The sequence below is a fragment of the Neltuma alba genome, unplaced genomic scaffold (genome assembly GCF_004799145.2).
Source record: "Neltuma alba isolate B1F8T4 unplaced genomic scaffold, ASM479914v2 tig00013687_pilon, whole genome shotgun sequence".
Taxonomy (NCBI): domain Eukaryota; kingdom Viridiplantae; phylum Streptophyta; class Magnoliopsida; order Fabales; family Fabaceae; genus Neltuma; species Neltuma alba.
Window position 1 is genome coordinate 133728 of NW_021637852.1, and position 18666 is coordinate 152393.

The 18666-nt window shown below is 36.5% G+C and overlaps 1 protein-coding gene and 1 pseudogene across 1 annotated transcript; both read right to left on the reverse strand.

Annotated features, from left to right (window-relative positions):
- Positions 1-4892: 4892 nt before the first annotated feature.
- On the reverse strand, positions 4893-6197 carry LOC114738796 (receptor-like protein kinase FERONIA; annotated as a pseudogene).
- Positions 6198-17041: 10844 nt separating this feature from the next.
- Positions 17042-18239, reverse strand: LOC114738797 (receptor-like protein kinase FERONIA). Its single transcript, XM_028926860.1, has one exon. It carries the CDS (start codon positions 18237-18239, stop codon positions 17088-17090), a length of 1152 nt encoding a protein of 383 aa, XP_028782693.1. The 3' UTR covers positions 17042-17087.
- Between the last annotated feature and the right edge of the window lie 427 nt (positions 18240-18666).

Consider the following 18666-nt stretch of genomic DNA (forward strand, 5'->3'; position numbering starts at 1 on the left):
AAGTTACACAATCATGAAATTCAACTAATTTCAGCATAAACCCACTTGATTCGTGTTTCTTTCAAGCCTTTAAACATTATTCTAACATCAATTTCATCCTCCCTCACACTTAACAATTTCATGCAGCAAGGGTTTCAAGCTCCCAAAAATCATTAAAATCCATAACCAAGCTCAACAACAACAAGAGTAGTGAAAACTATATCAGAAACCATGAACATACCTTGTTTTAGAGCTTGATCTTGCCTAGGACCATTTGGCCTTTCTTTCTCCCTCTTCTTTCTTTCTCTAGAAACCATTTTTCCAGAGCTTTCCCATGGGTACAAGGAGCTTGGACGAAATGGGGGGGTGGGGAGGGGTATTTATAGAGAACCGGACTGAATCTGGGCCGTTAATCTTAAAATTGTATGGCTTGATCTGGACCGTCCATTTTCTCTTTTGATCTTGTGGTGACAAGTGTCCTATGACATTATGCTTACCTCTTCATGATGACATCATGCTTACATCATCAATCCACATGCTTTTAATCCAACCGTACACGTGTCTTGCATCCGACCATACAAGTGTCTTGCATCCAGTCATACACATAATACCTTCTTTTCCCATCTAACCGTACACTTGTCTCTTCCATTTTCCTTCATCATTAAGGATTAAAATAGGGAGGAAATTAATATAAAATTCGTGCAAAATACAACCCTTAGGTATTCCTCCACCTACCTTGCCATTCTGCACTGTATATGGTACTTTTCGGGCCCTAACTTACCCAGAACCACTGGGGCATGTTTTGGCACTATTTTCTCACCCCAAATAAATCCACATGGCATTATATAAAATTTCTAAAGAGAGAGTGATGCTCTTCCCTTGTTCGTCCATTAAAATAATTAAAATAATTAATAATATTTATTTCAGAGTGAACTTGATTGAATTCTTTCTACCGATCCACAACTCCGAGAATCTATCTCCGGGTACCAATACTATTCATTCATCACGGGGAGTTCCTCTAATTTTTCTTAAGTCAAAAGTCAACCTCTAGACATTTGACTTTGACATTCCCCGAATAGTATGTAAATAGGTTTTAAATTCCATTAAAGCCAACCTCTTCGCTTTCTGGGGACAGAATTATTTTTAAAACCTGCGATAATTCCTCAAGTATTTTTCTCCATTTTCTTCCAATTATCTTAGGCCTCTGTATACTTTAAATAATTCATTTTTAATAATATTCAAAATCAGTCAAAACCCTAGGAATTCCACAAATTCCTTCCAGGGGCATTTTTGTCATTTTTAGCCTCATACAGGCCTCTGAACCTTATTCCCATTTTTCTGAAATTTTTCTGAGGTGTTCAGGCCTTGACCTACCATTTCCCATTTTCTGGGATTTTTCTGGGATTTTCAGGCATAATTTCTATTTTTACCCTTACCAGCCCAAAACTTTACAAAATTACGATTTTACCCCTGGTTTGGCTTAACCTCAAAATTCACCTCATTGAGGCCTCAAACATAACTTTTGGCCTACATTTATCTCTATTTCTTATTCCTGGGCCCTAAGACTTTTCCCAAGTCTTTAACTTCCTCTTTTCTCAATCCTAGAAAGCTTTTCTTTTGCGATTCAGTCCCTGGGAATCCCTCTGTCCCTCCAAAAGGGGTCTGGTAGTCTACCTATTTCAGGCTAATTCTAGTACTTCTAGGCCTAAAATTTGGGATGTGACACTATGCTTAATGATTCACTCGTATATTTTATTGATAAGAAAGCATTACAATATATAGGCATCCGGTTATCTCACTAAGAGGAGAATAATCCGGTGATTACAATCAATATTAATGAACCAGAATCAGCGAAGATAATCTAGGCAGATATGATAGGAAAGTATCCATTTAAAATCTCCTATAATCAAGGCTAACAATCAGGATAGGATCATGGGCTTTTATGTCTAACAGTAACAAAATGAATGGCAATGCAACGTGACTCACAAAGGATAATAAAAATAGATGCAAGAGAAATCTTATATCTGAGAGTGGGAGCAAATATTATATTGGAGAGATGAAGTTGGCAGCATGATGGAAAATAAATCGAAAAGTCAGAGAAGAAAAGAGCGGTGCGGTGGCATGAATGAGAAAAGTGAGGAGTGATGGATGGAGAATAGGGTTATGAAGAGTATATTTAATTATCTATTATTATTACTCCTCATGTCCTTAATCTAGGACCCAATTCTTGAGTTGGTTTTGGTCCTAAATATAAGACCTATTTTACATATTTATCAATTTTCTCTAAATTACCCCTATGGATACTCTCTCAACCATAATTAAGTAGAAGAGGGAGAGGGTATTAAGAAAGATGATTATGGTATTTTAGGAAAAATGTATCACTTTTTTTATAATTAACTAACTTATTTAATTTTCTTAATCTAATCAAATTAGTTAAATGGGTCTTATATCAAGGACCGGAGGAGTATTATAAATTTGAAATTCAAATAAGATTTTTTAAAGAAAACAAAACTAGTTATATCTTGATATGAAGGGGTTTTCTATGATTTATTTATCCTCTAATATGACGAGTTTTTTTAATTAATTAAATATCTAGTAATATTGTAAGATTTGCTAATATATACTAACTACCTTCTGATAGTTGAAGAATTTAGTAATATTTGCTAATTGTTATTTTAAATTTCACCATAACTAATACCAACGTTTCTTTCCTGATTATTCCTTAATTAGAACTTTCCTCACCAATTTTAGTACAGGCTATCACACGTCTTCTTTGTTAACGTCTCCCCTTAAATAGACAAAAAGTACTTCCAAAACAGATAAAAACAGCATATCTCGTAGTAGTGCCAGTTTTTAATTAATTCAGTTTGTGATTGCATTTTCATGTTATGCAACATATGCATGGATACTGGTAAGACTTTTAATTATTTGATAGTCGTGATCTTTGCTGTATGGAAATATATTTCAGTGCATAATTAGTTGGCAATTTCTAGAAGTTTATATTTCATGATAAGTTGGATAGCATTAACTGTACATGAATTGAAGAATTTTAGGTTCAGGTGATTCTATCGACCAGAAGTATTTTTCTATATACATCTGGTATGTTAAAGTATTTCATAATTCATCCAACAGATTAAAATATTTTTTAGTATGTGCTTAGCACCTTAAAGTATTTTATAAAACAATTTTGTTCTTAAACTATTTTTTTAGTCAATTTTTTATCACTCTTTTTCATATTTTTAGTACCCGTAATCAACACTTTAACTAATCAGTTTTGTAATTTTTCAGTAGTCATCTTAAATATTTTTTAGCATTATCTTTCATATTCTTAACATTAATCTTTAATTATTTTTTCATTACTGAAAAACATGAAAGATGGGTATCTTTAGTTAACACACTTTTTAGGAGTTAATAGTGAGGTTAAAATTACTCTTGAAAAATATTTTAAGGGTAGAATTGAACCACAAAATAATTTAGGATACTAGTCTTATCTTGAGAAAATACTTTAGAATGCTTGAAAAATATCATAAAATACTTTAAAATACCAAACATACTTGAAAAAATACTTTAAAGTTGGATGCACTTCATCCCTTTTGATTCCACCGAAGTTGCTTTGAATATGTTCTGCACCGGTAATTTTGATAATGTTAAAGCATCATTGCGCGGGAAATTAATTGTAATTCAATTTGACATTAACACTACTACAAAAAAAAAACATTTAACAGTGGTTAAATTGAGCTTTTTACGGTAGTTTTGAGAGCGACGTCTATACCATCAACATAAAATGTAGAGGATTTCACGGCAGTTTAAAAACTAACGTGGTATGTGACTTTTTACAGTGGTTATATAAATAACTGCAGTGAAAATTTTTTGTTTTTAGTCTACGTTTCACCTTTTGATAAGGATGGAACAAGAGAACAAAGCCTCAAAGGAAGGAGTCTAAAAATCAATTAACCAATAATCTCTCACTAGTTAAAAGCATTCTGATGGAACAAATGTAGATTCATTCCCGCTGTAATAGTGCCACTTAGCTTCACCTTCAACTACCAGATCGAAGCCACTAAAATTTAATAAAGATAAAATCAAAGACTCAGATCTGATAAAAATCAGATCTCTTTAAACTCATATTAAATATCATATTTTTAACCAAAGAAAATAATCATATCAAACCACAAAAACCATAAAATCCATGGAAAGGATGAAAGTGAAAAACTCATAAATAAGAATGAAAAGGATGAGGCGATGGTGACGGCAACAGCGGCAACAACAGTGACGGAAGAACATGGCGGATACGATAGAAGCAAGGAATAAACACTGACAAAAGTAGGAGGAGGGAGAAATCGAGTGAGGACCGGGGGGGACTATGAACTCTGACTCTAAAAAGTGAAAACTGGCACGCGATAGATTTTAAAATTCTGATAGAATTTTTATAGTGGTTATTTAAAAAACTGCCATTAAAAGTTTTTTTTACACACATATGTACAGAATATGCGAAGTCAAAGATTTAATAAACATAATCAATAATCAATGAAAATTTTAATAAAAATTATTTTATTTTAATCATATTTGGAATATTATTCGCAATGACAAAATCATAATTTTGATGTATAACATAAGTCAAAGATAATTGCAATTTGTCTTCCATCTAATAATTGCTCATATATGCATATACAAAAGAACATAACGAAATTATTTAGTGCATCAGAAATATAATTTTACAACGTTATTGACCGCCCATGCATATATATGGAAATGAACGTAACTTAAAATCATCAAACAACCACAGCCTACATGATAGACCTTCATTTCATCAAATTGTTGGATGATCTACGTCAGAGATGATCTGGCGACCAGAAGAAAGCAAATTAAGACGGATGCTTGCTGCTTGACCTCGTTAGCTTACTGCTGTTTGATTAATTCCTTGATCCATCAATACTCGTGAAACATACTTTTCTTTCTACACATTTTGTCGTTTTCCAGATCCTCGCTCTTTCCTCGCTCTTTCCTTCAATTTCGTCAACGTCAAGCCCCACTTCCTCTATGCCTTCTTCAACGGTAACCTCCTGATTTAGAGTCCCACCAAGCTTTGTCTTCTCGGCTTCGTTCAGTGACTTCATCAAAGACTCTAGCCCCAACATCACGTCGCCCATGGATGGCTGTTCATTCCCATTATTAGCCAAGCATTTCAACGCAATCCCAATGTATGCGTTTAAGCACTCTTCTATCATACTCCTCCTCATGTTTGGATCCACTGTCTCATAAATCTCATTTTGATCAACATATTTTCGAAACCACTTTATGAGGTTTTGCTGCTCCCTCCCCACGGCACGGAGAATAGGAGGCCTCCCACATAATGCCTCTAGCAACACAACTCCAAATGAGTACACATCTGACTTATCTGTCAATATTTGACATGTGTAGTATTCTGGATCCATATATCCAATACTTCCTTTTACTAATGTGCTTATATTAATATTTGATCTAGAAATACCCCCAGGTCCCATTTTAGAGAGTCCAAAATCAGAAATCTTGGCCATCCAATTTTCATCTATTAAGATGTTTGTCGACTTGACATCACGATGAATGATTGCATGCTTTGCCCTTGTATGTAGGTCATACAGTCCTCGAGCAGCACCTAGGCAAATCTCCAACCTTTGATTCCAAGAAAGTGGTTGGTTTTCAGAATCGTAAAGATGCTCACGGAAAGTCCCACGAGCCATGAACTCATAGACAAGGATCATCTCATTGTCATCATTGCAGTAACCAATGGGTGATACCAAATGATGGTGACGAAGTTGAGAGAGCATTTCAATCTCAGTTTCAAACTCTTTAAGCCCTTATTGGGAACCTGGTTTGAGTTGTTTGATGGCCACAGGGACTATTCCTTCATCAATATAGCCTTCATAGACATTACCAAACCCTCCAACCCCCACAATGAAAATATCATCAAAGTTACCTGTGGCTGCTCTTATTTCTTCTATAGAAAAGTAGTGACACAAATCGGACAATAACGATGATGACCCACGGGGTTTGTTTTTCTTGGATGAGTCTACTGATTTTTGCCCCCACCATGAAGATCCTTCCTTGACTGGATCTCTAATGAATCGCCAGAAAATGAGTAGAACAATAAGAGACAGCACGATGAAGCCTGATGTTGCCCCGACGATAATGGAAATTACCTTAGCTTTGTTTCTGTTCTTTGATGACGTGGATGGCATGGATGGCGGTAGGGGAGACTAAATTGGATCAGAATTAGGACCCGCAAGATTATCATTAAAGTCACTTATTTTAAAAATTTCAATACCATTCAATAAAATATCTCTATAAGCGCTTCGTGCAGTTGGGTATGGTTGCAACTTAATTGAAAGATTCAGCTTCTTTGACCTTCCATCACTCGGCATCAACGCCGCATAGTCCTTATGGATAGGAACCAATATTTTGTGAGTCCAAGTCATCACATCATTAAAACGCTCCACCAAGGCATCGTCCATGAAAATCTGAAAAACTGTCTCTAGTGTTGTGAATGTCAAGATATTCTATTAATATTTTGTTGATATGATTTGATTTATTTTATTTGTATTCATCTCTTGATTTATTGTTAGGATTTATTATTCTTTTTTCTTATATATATAGATGTACTCATCTCATTCCAGAATATACAAAAATTATTCATCTCCAATACTTTCTCTCTTCTCTATTCTAACATGATATCAGAGCCCTAATCTTTTCGACACCTATCTTTGTTTGATGTGTCGTCACACACGTGCTTTTAAACCATTTAGTTCCATCCAGATTTGTGCCACTCCACATCCTTTCTACCGCCATTTTTTATCGTGTGTATTCACTATGGTAAAGTCTGAGATTGCCCATCCTATCTCTATTATCTTGAATGGCTCCAACTATCACCTTTGGTTGGAGAGTATGCGTGGTTTTTTAAAAGGGTGTAAACTATGGTGTTATATTACTGGTGATATTCGTTTTCCTATTCGCGAAGTTGAAGAGACTGATTTGAAATTCAATGACCGACTTGATGAGTGGGATAGCAAAAATAATCAAATTATCATATAGTTTCGAAATACCTCAATTGGTAGCATAAATCAACAATTTGGCCGCTTTGAGACCACAAAAGAGGGATGAGACCACCTTGCTAATCGTTATACATCATCTGATTTGTCCAATCAGTTTCGATTGCATAAAAATCTTAATATCTTGAAGTAAGAAAAGGGTCAGTCCCTATATGAGTTTTTGGCTTGAGTCTATATGAGATCAATTAGCCTACTTGAAACCTAGTTCCAAGAATGAGGAAGATGCATATGCTTTCTTTCAGTACCGCGATCAGCTTCATTTTATTCAATTCTTGATGTCTCTCACGAATGATTTTGAGCCTGTTCGAGCATCCCTACTTCACAAAAGTCCACTCTCGACTCTTGAGGATGCTCTCCCTTGGCTTCGCTCTGAAGAAACTTGATTAGGACTTTTACAGTGTACTCTTGAAATGGTTTTTGCTGCCATCGGAAGATCCTCTAAATCTTGCCATTGTTGCCCTCAATCTGATCACTCCTTCGATCAATGTCCCTATATTGAGTGTCGAACTTGTCAAAAGAAGGGACATATAGCTACAAATTATCCTACGATGTTATGTCGCTACTGTAAAAAGACTGGGCATCTTATTGATCAATGCCCTACTCGTCCTCTCAGGTCTAATCAGGGAAGATCAACAAGGCCTAGTTCCTTTTCCAAGCCTGCATGATCTACCACTGCCGCTGATTCTACCTTGGAATCTTCCACTACAAATCTTAAGGCTTTACTTCGCAAGTTTATCCCTAATACTTCTACTCTACCTGCTGCCTTGGCCGCCTGCTCATGTACTTTATGGTTCTTTGACTCTACTTGTTGCAACCATATGATTGGTCAAGAAAGTTTTTTTCCCCTTCTATGTCAACAAATACTACTGCTCATCCTAGACATACTGCTGACAACTCTCAAATGCATGTTAGTCATATCGGTACTATTTCTTTGCCTTCCTTATCCATTCATGAGACTTACTTCGTCCCTGCTATTAGTTTTAATCTTCTTTCTGTTGGATAACTTGTTGATATGGGTTATAATGTCTTATTTACCAAAACTGGTTGTGTTGTGATGGATTCTCAAATAGGACAGGTCATCAGGAGTGGGCGTAAGGTTGGCTGTATGTTTGAACTCAACTTACTACATCTCCCTGAAGTCACTTCTCCCAAATTGTGTGCTGCTACTACATCTTCATCCCTCGATTTATGGCATCGCCATCTTGCTCATCCTTCCTCAAATAAACTTCATCCTTTAATTTCTAATGGTCTCTTAGGTCGAGTCAAAAATGAGTCTTTACATTGTATTTCATGTCAAACTGCCAAACAACCTGCTTTATCATTTAATAAAAATGACTCTATTGCTAATTCCATTTTTGATTTGGTTCATTCAAACATTCGGGGTCCCGTGCCTACTCCTTCTATAGGAGGATCTTGATACTTTGTGATTTTTGTTGATGATCATTCGCGCTATGCTTGGATATATCTTATGAAAAACCGATTCGAATTACCTAATATTTATATTAAATTTGCTACTATGATTCAAACTCAGTTCTTAAAAATTATTAAAGTCTTTCAATGTGATAATATTTTAGAATACCGAGATTCTAGACTGCTTAAATTTCTTGATGATCAAGGAACCATCTCTCAGTACTCTTGTCCTTATACCTCTTAGCAAAATGGTAGGGCTAAACGTGAACACCGCCATATCCTTGATTTTGTCAGAGCCTTGCTTATTTCGTCTTCCTGTCCTGAATATTTCTCTGGTGAAGCAGTATTGACTATTGTTTATTGCATTAATAGAGTTCCTACACCAGTTATTGGTAACATCTCTTCTTTTGAGCGTCTTAATGGTGCATCTCCTAACTATAGTCTTCTAAAAGTCTTTGCTTGTGTCTGTTTTATTCTTCTTCCATCTCATGAGACCACCAAATTACAAGCTCGTGATCATGTTTGTTGCTTCCTTGGTTATGATCCAGAATATAAGTGTTATCACTATTGGGACCCTATCTCTCATCGCATTCGAGTCTCCCATCATGTTGCTTTTTAGGAACATATAAAATTTTCATCTTTGATTGACCTTTCCTCCCTTTCCCCTCCTTCACCTTCTATTTTTACCGATACTTTTGTTGATCTTTTTCCTAATAATTTAGATACTTCTGTTGATCTTTTTCCTAGTAACTCAGGTCCAAACTCACCGACTGAGCTCATTCACATGCCTGTGCAACACCCACTCTAGATAAGCCTGTTGTCTTTGATCCTCCTGCACAGCTCATGTCTATGGAGGCCGTATCGTCTGACATCATCTGACCCACACGTGTAAGACACCCCCTTCCTACCTTAATGATGACCACTTTCTTTCTACCATCCTCCAATTTCAAGAACCCCAATCCTATAAAAAAGCCTCTCGTGATCCTCTTTGGCAACAAGTTATGAATGAAGAATTGCAGGCATTAAAGAAAATGCATACTTGAGATCTTGTTGATCTTCCTCCTAGTAAAACTCTGGTTGAGTGCAGATGGGTATACAAGAATAAGACTCACTCATATGGCTCTCTCAAGCAGCGAAAGGCGCGTTTAGTGGCCCAAGGATTCACTCAGGAGTATGGTATAGGCTATGAGGAGACTTTTGCTCCTATTGCTCAGATTACTTCTGTTCGTAGCCTTCTGGCTATTGCTGCTATTAAGCAGTGGACTCTCCATTAGATGGATGTTAAGAAATGGTGATTTGTTGGAAGAAGTTTATATAAAGCCTCCTCCTGGGTATCCTCATCTACGAGATAAAGTTTGTCATCTTCATCGAGCCCTTTATGGACTTAAGCAGGCCCCTCGAGCTTGGTTTGCTAATTTCAATAGTACAATAAGCCATCTTGGCTTCACTTGTAGCCCTCATGACTCTGCCTTATTTGTTCAAAATAGTAACTGAGGTATTGTTTTGCTCCTCTTATATGTTGATGACATGATTATCACAGGTAATGATCTGGTAGGAGTTCATGAGCTTAAAACTTACTTAGGAGGATAATTTGAGATGAAAGATCTTGGAAGACTAAATTATTTTCTTGGTTTTGAGGTACATTTTGGGGAGAGTGGTATCTCTCTTTCACAGGTCAAGTATGCCTCTGATTTGATATCTAGAGCCTTGCTCACTGATGAAGCTGTTGAAAACACTCTCATTGAGCCTAATGCCCATTTTGTTCCTACTGATGGGACTATGTTGGAGAACCCAACACGTTACCGGCAATTGGTTGGAGGACTCATATATCTTACTGTGACTCGTCCAAACATTGCCTATGCAGTTCATATTGTTAGTCAGTTCATGTCTGAGCCCTGAACCACTCATGATGCTGCCGTTCTCTGGATTCTTTGATATGTTAAGGGAACCTTGTATCATGGCCTTTATTTCTCTACTAGGTCTTCTCTTATTTTAGGAGCCTACTCTGACACTAATTGGGGAGGTGACCATGCCGATCATCGGTCTACTACTGGGTTTTGTATATTTCCTAGGGACTCTCTTATCTCTTGGAGAAGTAAGAAACAAACTCCAGCCTCTCGATCTAGTGCTAAGTCAAAGTACCATGCATTAGCAGATACTACTGCTGAGGTTCTTTGGCTTCGTTGGCTGCTTGATGATTTGGGAGCTTCCCAAACATCCTCTACTAATATATATTGTCATAGTCAAGCAGGTATTAAGATTGCTCACGATGATGTGTTCTATGAACGCACAAAACATATTGAGATTGACTATCATTTCACTCGGCAACATATTATTCGAGGCACCATCAAACTTGTTCCCATTCGCACGAAGCACCAACTGGCTAATTTGTTTGCCAAATCTTTTAATCATGGTCGCTTCCACTTTTCAGCGAACAAACTCAAGCTGCTTTCTCTCAAGCCATCTTGAGTTTAAGCGGGGATGTTTAGATATTCTGTTAATATCTTGTTGATATTTTGTTGATATGATTTGATTTATTAGATTTGTATTCATCTCTTGATTTATTATTAGGATTTATTATTCTTTTTTCTTATATACATAGATGTACTCATCTCATTTCAGAATATACAAATAATATTCATCATCAATATTTTCTCTCTTTCTCTATTCTAACAGCGAATATTTTCATCAGACTCACAAAAATGCAATCTCATCATATAGTGAAACGCTGAATCCACTTGAAACTGCGAGGTCACGTTAAACTTCGGCGTTTCTTTCATCCCATTGTTTCTGGCAGGCAGGTATACTTCATCTGGTGCAGTATAATTTGGATAGTTTGTGTGATCTACCTCTAAACCAAAACCTGCGGATACACTATGCCAGTATCTTTTTCGGGAGGGATATGACTCCCGCCAACATTGATTTTGTACACAGTCTCGAGAGCTTTATTACTTTTGACCGGATACCGTTGGGTTCCACCATCTAGCATCATCCCCTGCAGGTCGCGTGGGTTTGTGTAATAAAGAAAGGTGGGCATAGAAATGACCTCGATCCCATTGATGAAAGCACAGGCATTTGGACGAGATAGACTGGGCGTGATTATTAAGATAAGGGTCTCACCGGCATAAACATCGACGCAGTATTCACACAAGATGGTTCTTGCCCGGCATTGTCGGCCGCGAATGAAGCGTTGAAGTCTTTCAAAAGAGTGTGAGATCCTGCTCTGATGGAGAAGAGAGAGTCGGAGCGAAGGAAGTTGACGGCGTAGGAAGATGGGTAAAAGTAGAGGCGAATGAACATTCGGCCGTCGGTCACCGGGAATGAGTAGGAGAATTCGGAGCGAGAGAGGCGTGCGGTGCTGTAAGGGATTGCTTTACCAGCAGGAGCTTAGGAACCGACGGAGTCTTCGATTGGAGAGAATTGTCCGTTGTCTATGTCTCCGGTCCACTCCCGGTTATCTATAGAAGGAGAATTGCCAGCGCTGCCGCAGTTGACTGCGAAATGATCATCAGGAGTGTAGAAGGTGACACAGATAATGAAAAAGATTTGTAAGAGTAAGTAGAGAAACATAGCCATTGTGTTAGTCATACTGGAGACAATGTTTTCGTTCACGCCGCCCACAGCAACTAACAGCGAAGAAAGGATCCTTGTGATCGGGAAACAATGCGGATTGAGAAGTTGGCTTTATCTTCTTTCCTGTTCACACAGACCGTTTTATTATTATTATTTATTTATTTAAAAAAATTATGGCCACAATTACGTCACATGCATATTTTGAAAAGTCAAAAACTTGTGTGCATATTCTCCAATCGTATAATAACATGTGTAATTTGTAAATACTTTACATGCACGGTAGTTTACTCAGTAATTACTCAACAATGGCAACTGGTAAATGACAAATAAAAAGTTTAAAATTGTAATATTTTAAATCAAGCACTTAATACTTTAAAATTTTAGGGGAGGAAATTGTGTTTGATCTAATATTTTGTAAATTTAGTTAAATGACTAAAATGTTTTTATATCAAAAAGTTTATTAACAAGTTGTGAACCGGTAATAACAAGTGTTGAATAGCAAATGACAATAAATGTAATGGCAATATAATAACAAGTTTGATAACTTTTTTTTTTTTCAAATTTGATACAAAGACATTTTAGTTATCTAACTATATTTACAAAATACCATATCAATCACAATTTCATTTTTTGTCATTTTCAACTGAGAAATGATAATTTCAGGATTTTTTTTGGAATTTTCTAAAAGGGAGAATTTGGCTTCTAAAAAGGTTCTCCACCCCTAGCTTCTCAAAATGTAATTATTCCATGTAAAATTAAAATCAATGATAAAAATTGGAGTCACTTTTTAGGTTTTGCATTGGGTGCTCATCAAAACTGATGAGTACCCAGTGCTCATCGAATATGGACCGTCCAGATCCGATGTGAACAGTCCAGATTTAATTTTATTTTTGTTTTTATTTTTTTAAAATAATTATTTTAATAGGTACAAGATAAAAAAATAAACATAATATCTTAACTATCATGCTTTAAAAAAATAATTTTTTCTATTTTAAAATAATTATTTAAAAATATCTAATTCGGACCGTCCAGATTGCTCGTCACTTGATGAGGGTGCTCATCACTTGATGAGCACCAAATGCGGACCCCTCACTTTTTAACTGTATATATTATATTACCTGGCTACTCGCTCGCTAGCAAACCTTATATAGCCTACCAACGGGGCAATATTTTATGAAGAAAGTAACATGGGAAAGGATAGATATAGGCTCAGCTTGCCGGAGAACTGAGGAAGATGCAGAAAATAGTTGTTATAACCTCTTGACGATCATGATCTTTAATTACTGCAGATTCACAAGCGAGCAACTCTAATTGTGTACCATTTTCGCATAAATAATTTACTAACTGCTTCCTTATTCCTCTCATCGTCCTGAATTTTCTACTTCACACAATATATAATTGAAACCACAGGCGGACTCTAATTGTGTTTCAGATCACATAACATCAGAAAGAGAGAGAAATAGAATGTGACAGAGACTTAGTGAAGGAGAAAAACTGAATGCTTAACTAATATATACCTCGATTTAAGTTTCAAAGTCTGTATCTACTCATTGAATGAGTTCATGAACATTTAATTATTTTCTTCTTGGGAGGAATACTCAAGGTCCCTGAATTGGTTAGTTGGGTTTGCTAACGGTAAAGGGTTGAAAAGTAAAATCGAGATTAAATAAGTTGGTTGTACCCAGTTTTAAGAACTTGCAAGAGTTAGCAAAAATCCCAAGTGGATTGTTGAAGACTGGACATAGACCAAGTCAGTAGGCTCTATAAATTAAATATTTAGTTTTCATCTTTCTTAAACTCTTCTTCGTCTTATTTTGAATCTCATTTCTTGTACCACTCTATTCCATTTTGTTATTGCTTAGATGTTTTAGGTTAAAAAATTAAAAAAAAAACAAATGAAAAACAATTTATGTGCCAGACTTATGCAGCACCAAACTCCATATACGCAGTTCCAGTAAGATTTGCAACAGTTGTGTTCTGATAAACAATGATCCAAAAGTGAGATTGGTTTGATTTGGGTGAAAACCTTTATTACGCAGTAGGATGCCATCCCCAGCCATTATGGTAATAGAAGAGGGTATAGTGATTGTGAATAAAGCTATTATGATATGAATCTGAAACATATTTGCATTCTTTCGGCTTTTTTTTTTTTTTTTTGTTCTTTATTCTATTGGCATTGGAAGTTTGAAACCCCTATATGTCCTTTATCTGGACCAACTTTTAGAGATAATTGGGCTAGGCCTAAAATTATTAACGCCCCAAAGGACTTTTACTAAACGGAAGGTTTTTTATTATGGCGATGTATAGGTTTTTTTTTATTGGTGATAATTTCATTTGAGATATTATTGAGTACTAAATATAGACACATTTTGCAGTAGGGGTGTTCACGGGACCGGGACAGGCCCGTCCCGGTGAACAGGGACGGGACAGGGTTTTAGTCCCGTGTCCCGTCCCGTCCCGGTTGACGGGACCGGGACGGAATCGGGACGGGATGGGACGGGACGTCCCGTTCCCCTCCCCTTTTTTTTTTTTTAAAAATACTATAATTTTTTATATGAAATTTTTTATGTTATAATGCTTATTTTTTGTTAGGCTTTTAAAGATAAAAACATTATAAAAAATATTATGTAGAAAGCTCAATTATATAGTATAAAAAAGGTGTAAAAACAATACTGTAAAAAAAAAACAATAAAAGAAACACTATATAATGGCTTTATGAATTATTTTATTGAGGAAGGAGATATTGTTCAGATAATATTACAACTTAAGAGTTAAAAATCACTATAAAAATAATAATTATTATTAATAGGTAAATTGAATAATCTAATAATAATTATTAATAAATAATTTTTTTTAAAAAAATATATCCCGGGACGGGAAGGGACGGGACAACCCCGTCCCGCGTCCCGTCCCGTCCCGGTCACTGTCCCGTCCCGTCTCGTACTTGTCCCATCCCGAAATTTTTTTTGTCCCGTCCCGTCCCGACCTCACCGGAACCGGGACGAGACGACCGGGACGGGACAAATTGAACACCTCTATTTTGCAGTGCAGATTCAAACTTTGATTCATACTAGATGGAAAGTTGTTCGGCCATATTTTTTATAAGTTTGCAAAAGCCCATTCTTCAAACTAATAATCCTCTCCCAAATGTTAGTCTATGGGGGAACGCTACAAGGACTACTTGCTTTTCCGTCGTCCATTCAGCAAATTTGAAACACTGCTAGACGAAAAAAATTCATAGAGGAGGAATTCATTTTGATTTTGATCTCTATAATTTTGAATCATAACTTTTGGTTCTTAGAATTTTATAAGGACTTCGTTTAAGTTGATGTCGTTAAGTATAAAACTTTTTAAAAACACAAGGATCAAAATCAAAACACTTCTGGTTTCTATACTTTCAATGAATTTTAATTTTAATCCCTATATTTAACAGTCTTAATGACATTAAATAAAAGTTAACGCGGTTAAACACGGGCCAAATCCTTATGAGCCTATAGAATTCAAAATCAGTATTCAATCAGCACTAATAATAATATTAATTCATAAACTAATCTCCCTCTGCGGTATTGTGGAGAAAGTATTTAACCAAACTCCTATGGATTTAAAATGGCTAAACAATTCTAATAAGTAACGCTAAAATATGATGTGGCTGCTAGCACCCAGTTCCATGAAACATGTGGTGCTTTGAATTGTCCACTAAAACCAATTCTTTTGGACGCATAAAGCGTCATACGTGGAAGTCATCTGCTTTTGTGCTCAACAACTTCATGGAAGATGCAAGTTGGAATTTTAGTGAATGATGCGACCCGAATTGACCACAAAAGTGGGTGTGTGTGTCTCTATTTTTTTTCTTTTTATTTTTTTAATGAAAAAGCAGTCCTGTTCTTACGCAAAGTGGGAGAGAGAGAAATTGGACTCCGTAAAGAAGGCGATGTTTTCTTGTATAATAATGGTGCAGGCAATTAATAACTTGAAAATTGATGAATGACGAAATGGTAAATAGGGGTGGAAACAGGCTAGACCTCAATCTTAACAGGCCCAGCCTGTAGTGAGGCCTGTTGGCCTATAAAAGGCCTTTTATTAGGCCTGAGCCTAGCCTGTAATCTGACCTGCCTGACCTGTGGCCTGTTAAGGGACCTGTTTTTTTAACAAATTTTAAACACATATAAATCAATTCAAAATTATAATAATTCAACCCAATTTATTTGAAATACAAACAGAAATATGAAATTATCAAATTAACACAATTTATTTTTGCTAATAACTAATAAATACAAACATGTATTAATTAGATCATAACAAAATTTAATAACTAATAAATATAAGAAATGGTATTATTTTTAGAATTCAAAATTTGTACATTTGGTTTCCTCTTCAAACCATACTTATTGCTTGAGAAAGGGCAAGGCGGCTTGAGAAATAAAAAACAAATTAAAAAGCTGATATGAAAAACAAATAAAAAAACTGGTGCAGAAGGCAAAAGCTTGGGTAGTTAGAGACCCTTTTGGTCCTCAGGCAATTAATAAGTACAATTACTATATATCAATATATATATGCATAATTAATAGCACTTTGATCAATCATATATATGCCCCTACGTATTCATGCTCCCTGAACACTGATAATTTTTAATTTCGATTAAAATAACAACTATAGGTACATAAGAAGGAGCCACCTTCCCGACCGGGGTAAGGTAGTGGACAATTAGTTAAATTTCAATACCTATCTATTTAGAATTTCAATCTCAAAAAGAAATAAAAAAAGTTAACAGGCCCAGACCATCTGACAGGCCTAACAGGCTTATTATCAAGCCTGAGCCTGGCCTGATAAAGTAAACAGGCCTTTTTACAGGCTTGAGTCTGTTCTGATATCTAAATAGGCCAAGCCAGACCATAGGCTCTTGATAAGCTGCCTGGCCTATTTTCACCCCTAATAGTAAACGCAAAATTGTACGTACTTATTTACAAGTTTCATACCTACGTGTGTTGATTTAAAAGATTCAACTAGTACTATCAGAAAAAGTCAAAACTGGCACATCCATCACCCATCGAATAGTGATCCTTCTTCAACAATAATGTCCTCATTTAGAGTCCCACCAAGCTTTGTCTTCTCCGCTTTGTTCACTGTCTCCGTTAAATACTCTAGGCATAACATCACATCACCCATCGATGGCCGTTCATTCCCATTTTTAGCTACGCATTTCAATGCAATCTCAGTATATGCCTTTAAGCACTCCGGCATTATACTTTCTCTGATGAATGGATCCACCGTCTCATAGATGGCATTCTCATGAACATGTCTTTGAAACCAGTCTACAAGGTTTTGTCGCTCCCCGTCCACCGCACGGAGAATAGGAGGCCTCCCACATAATCCCTCTAACAACACAACTCCAAATGAAAACACGTCTGACTTATCCGTCAAGATTTGCAATGTGTAGTATTCTGGATCCATATAACCAATGCTTCCTTTCACTAATGTGCTTATGTTAATGTTAGATCTAGAGATACCCCCAGGTCCCATTTTAGAGAGTCCAAAATCCGAAATCTTGGCCATCCAATTCTCATCTATTAAGATGTTTGTTGACTTGACGTCGCGATGAATGATTGCTTGCTTTGCACCTGTATGTAGATAATGTAGTCCTCGCGCAGCACCTAGGCAAATCTGCAGCCTTTGATTCCAAGAAAGTGGTTGGTTTTCAGAATCGTAAAGATGCTCACGAAAGGTCCCACGAGCCATGAACTCATAGACAAGGATCATCTCATTGTCATCGTTGCAATAACCAATGAGAGATACCAAATGATGGTGTCGAAGTTGAGAAAGCATTTCAATCTCAGTTTCAAACTCTTTAAGCCCTTGTTGTGAACCTTGTTTGAGCCGTTTGATTGCCACAGGAATTGAACCGTTCTCAATGTGGCCTTTATAGACATTACCAAACCCTCCGACACCAATAATTAAACTATCATGAAAATTATTAGTGGCTGCTCTTACCTCGCTTATTGAGAAGTAACGACATAAATCGGATGGTAACAATGAGGAGGTGTTCGCTTTTGACGTCGCCAATGATTTTGGTCCCCACTGTGAATTTTCTTGATTGGTTGCAGCTCTGGCCAATTGACAATAAGCCAGCAAAACGATGAGAGATAGCAGAATGAAGCCAGAAGTTGACCCCACAACTATGGAAGTGAGTCTCATTTTTGGCGGGTTCTTGTGAGGAGCCTTCGGAAGCAATGGGGGAGAAAGAGCTTGATAGGGATTGGAACCCGCGAGGCTGTTTCTGAAGTCACTTACTTTAAGAATTTCAATACCATTCAATAAAACATCTCTGTAAGTGCTTCTTGTAGTTGGGTGTGGCTGCAACTTAATTGAAAGATTCAGCTTCTTTAACCTTCCGTCACCCGGCATCCACACCGCGTAGTCTTTATGGATAGGAACTAATAATTTCTGAGTCCACATCATCACATCGGCGATAGGCTCCACCAAAGCATCATTTATGAAGATTTGAAAAACTCTGTCTCCGGCTTTTTCAATGGCTTCATCAAACTCGCAAAAATGCAATCTCACCATAATAAAAAAATCTGAGTCAACTTCAAATTCCCAAGTCACATTAAATATGGACGTT

Coding starts and splice junctions, on each gene's coding strand:
- LOC114738797 (XM_028926860.1), bottom strand. CDS start 18,239: ATGAGACTCACTTCCATAGTTGTGGGGTCAACTTCTGGCTTCATTCTG.